The 4,096-nt window shown below is 42.0% G+C and overlaps 1 protein-coding gene across 1 annotated transcript; it reads right to left on the minus strand.

Moving 5' to 3' along the window:
- Positions 1–591: 591 nt before the first annotated feature.
- LOC143400266 (olfactory receptor 7A17-like) lies at positions 592–1,548 on the minus strand. The gene has a single exon (XM_076857562.2). It carries the CDS (start codon positions 1,546–1,548, stop codon positions 592–594), a length of 957 nt encoding a protein of 318 aa, XP_076713677.2.
- Between the last annotated feature and the right edge of the window lie 2,548 nt (positions 1,549–4,096).

The raw sequence follows: 4,096 nt of genomic DNA on the forward strand, positions 1-4,096 counted from the left end.
TGAATTTTCAGGGAAGTGGATGGCATTAGAGCAGATTATACTAAGTGAAGCTAGCCAATCCTTAAAAAACAAATGCCAAATGTCTTCTTTGATTTAAGGAGAGCAACTAAGAACTGAACAGAGGAAAAGAGCATGAGGAAAATATTAACATTAAACTGAGACGAGTGATAGGAGGGAAAGGGAGAGAGAAGGGAAAGTACATGGAAACGGAAGGACACCCTCATTTTTATACGAAATCACATATACAAGATTGTGAGGGGAAAGGGGGGAAGGGAGAGAATGGAACAACAACAGATGAGATAGAGAGGGAAGATGAGAGGGGAGGGGAGGGGGGATAGTAGGGGATAGGAAAGTCAGCAGAATACAACAGTCACTAATATGGTATTATGTAAACATTGTGAATGTGTAACTGATGTGATTCTGCAATCTGTATTTGGGGTAAAAATGGAAATGCATAACTCATTTAAATCAAATGTATGGTAGATGAAAAAATAAAAAAAAAAAGAAAAAAAAAAGTTTTCATTCTACAATCTGATCAAAGAATTATGGTTTCTGACTCAATAACTTTGAGCCTTGCAAACACAGGCAAGTCTACTGAGGTGGATGAATTGGTTCTCTTCCAGGTGTCCTCCCAAGGAGCCTTCTCAGAGCACTCTTAATGTCCTTATTCCTCAGACTGTAGATGAAGGGGTTCAGCATGGGGGTGACCACAGTGTACACCAAAGAGGCTGTTGCAGTGGAATGTGAGTTTTGGGTCACAGCAGAACTAAGATATACTCCCAGCAGCGTGCAATAAAATAAAAAGACCACAGAGAGGTGAGATGCACAGGTGGAGAAGGCTTTGTACTTGCCCTGAGCTGATGAGATTGCACGGATGGAGGACACTATCTTAGAGTAAGAGTAAAGGATGCCGGTGAGGGGGCCAACAGCCAGAAACACAGCTGTGATATATATCACCATGTCATTAAGAAAGGTGTCAGAACAGGCATGGTGGACCACCTGGTTAAGTTCACAGAAAAAGTGGGGGATTTCCAAGTCTGTGCAGAAGGACAGTCTCAATACCATGAAGCTATGCAACAAGGAATTCAGGAAACTCATGATCCAGCATGCCAGAACCAACAGTCTGCAGAGGCGGTGGTTCATGACGATCATGTAGTGCAGGGGGTGACAGATGGCCACATATCTGTCATAAGCCATCACAGTCAGCAGAAAGATGTCCAATCCTGAAAAAAGCAATAAGAAGTACATCTGGGTGATGCAGCCTGCATAGGTAATGGTCTTGCTCTGTGTCTGGATGTTCACCAGCATCTTGGGGATGGTGGTGGAGGTGAAGCAGATGTCCACAAAGGACAGGTTGGCGAGGAAGAAGTACATGGGCGTGTGCAGGTGGGAGTCTGAGATGATGGCCAGGATGATGAGCAGGTTCCCCAGCACAGTGACCAGGTACATGGAGAGGAACAGCCAAAAAATAAGAAGCTGTATTTCTGCTTGCTCTGAAAATCCCAGAAGAAGGAATTCCAAAATTTGTGTATCATTTTCTGGTTCCATGTGATTGATATGACTATGAAAAAAAAGGGGAGAGAACAAGAACAGAACACAAGAATGCATTACTCACCCATCACAATGCTGCCTGTTTTATCTGTGTGTGTGTGTGTGTGTGTGTGTGTGTGCGTGCACATGCTGGGCATCAAACTCACTGTTAGGCAAGCACTCTACCATTGGTCTATGAATCATCCACAATCTTCTACAGTAAAGCAATTAACTTCTACATTGGTGTATGAAACTTGTCCCCTTCATAGTATTAATTGTGTTATCTCTGATTAGAAATTTCTGCCTCATGTTCAACATCTACTCAAAGATCATGTATTCAAAAAATGTTTAATGTTTTATTAAATAAGTGCATTATAGTCATACATAATATTGTGGTTAATTCTGACCTAATCATACATGCATGAAATACAATTTCTCCAATTCAACCCCCACTACTTCCCCATTTCCTCCCCTTCTCCCTCCTTGTTTCCTTTTCTTTGTTCTACTGGTCTTCCTTCAATTTATTTATAGTTTTTAAACTAGTGCTTTAGAGACATACACAAAGGTGTAATTCACCATGGTGTACTCATACATGTACGTGGCAAAATTTGGTCAATCTCATTCCACCATTTCTCCCTTTTCCCATCCCTCCTGCCTCCCACTCCACCCCCTTCTCTGCTCCACTGATTTCTCTTCTGTTTTCATGGGACTCTCCTCTCGTTCCCCTTACTTTGGTCTTGCTTCTGCATATGAGAGAGCATTTGCCCTTGACTTTCTGAATCTGGATTATTTCATTTAGCATGATGTTCTCCAGTCTCATGTATTTTTTGGTGAAAAATTCTTCTATGCATTTGAGAAATAGAAATTCAATGAGGCACTGTTGACATAATGTGTGAAAAAAACCAAAATCCATACTCCATGTGATGGAGAAGGAAAACCGTATTTGTCACCTGCCCATCACTGTAAGAAATACTTGAGAAAATTAAGTTTTATTCTGGTTCTCAGTTTTGAAATTGCCAGCTGACCCAGCAGCTTTGGGCCTGTGGTGAGGCAGAATATCATGGAGGGAAGCCTGTGTGGAAGAAGTGCACTCCTCTATGACCAGGAAGCAAAAGAAAGCAAGGAGGAGGCCACACCCCCATCAATCTAAGGAATCTCACTAAGCCCCACTTCTTGAAGGTATCACCACCTCTGAAAGTACCTCTCTGAGGACCAAATCTTTAACACATGGGCATTTGTAGATAGTCAAGATCCTATACATTCAACTATATTGCAAGTGCAAAAAAAATAAATAAAAAGGAGAGAGTGGATGGGGGTATTATTTTACTGGGTGTTCAGGGAAGATTAGCAGACAAAGTGACATTTGAACAGGGACCTTAAGGAATACAAGATGGGAGACAGGAGGTATCTTGGATTGTGTGCACTTGGAAGGAGGAACAGCCAAGGCAAAATCCCCAAGGAAGATGCTTGTTTCAGTTATTTAAGGCTAACAAGGAAACCAGTGTGGTGAGCAGAGTGAACAATGGGTGAATGATGAGAAATGGTGTTGGAAGGTGATAAATGAGCCTGGTATGCCAGCCCATAATCGATGATGCCAGCTACTCAGGAGGCTGAGGCATGAGGATTGCAAGTCTGAGGCCAGCATGGGCAACTTTATGGAACTGTCTCAAATGTAAAAGCAGAATGGTCAGGCACATAGCTCAGTGGCAGAGTGCTTGCCTAACATGTGCAAGACCTGAGTTTATCCCCAGCATGACAGTCAATGAATCAGTCAAGAAGCACTGGGCACTACTGCACAATTTTAGAGGAGGAAAACTTCATGCTGGGACCCATGGTTCCAGAGGTGTTACCCCCATAGACAGCGGCTCCATTGCCTTGGGCCCCACTTGTGGTGGAACATCATGGCACACATAGAGACAAATTAAGCAGACCCATGGGGTTACAAAAGAAAGAAAGAAATGATCTAATGAACTCTGGTTGTTCCTTAGAGAATAGAAAAAAATATAATAATTTTCTTAATTATAGGTGCAGCCCAACTGCTGCTCTATGCCCTTAACACTCCTTAAAAATAATAAACAGCAAAAATAAATTTACAGATAAGACAAAAGACATGATATCTTTTCAGTGTCAAGACACTTGCAGATTGAACACCCCAACAGAGAAAGAATCAAAGAGAATAAATCAACAATTCAAAAGAGGAAAGAGGTGGAGAAAGAGCGAACTGAAACATTTTATAAGACAATGAAAGGTTTGCTCCTCCGGTACCTGGTCCGTATCTGTTTGACCCACTGGTTTTCATGTGGTCTGACAATGGGCAGTCAGAGCCTCTTTTCTCAGGTGACACCTTCTCTTCATTATTTGTAGGTCTGAGGCTTGGATATTTTACTTTACTTTTGAGTCCCATGGGTATATTGTAGTCTTCAGTCTTCTCATGGTCAAAAAGACTCTATAAAATTCCATGCCAGGACACCACAACAATTCTCCCTTTAGCTGAAAACATCCTTCCTATAATTGATCCCTGAGGGCATTGTATCATCCACGTTTCATCATTCTCCGTCTTCACCAC

This window comes from Callospermophilus lateralis, chromosome 1 (assembly GCF_048772815.1).
Source record: "Callospermophilus lateralis isolate mCalLat2 chromosome 1, mCalLat2.hap1, whole genome shotgun sequence".
In the NCBI taxonomy this organism is placed as follows: Eukaryota; Metazoa; Chordata; class Mammalia; order Rodentia; family Sciuridae; genus Callospermophilus; species Callospermophilus lateralis.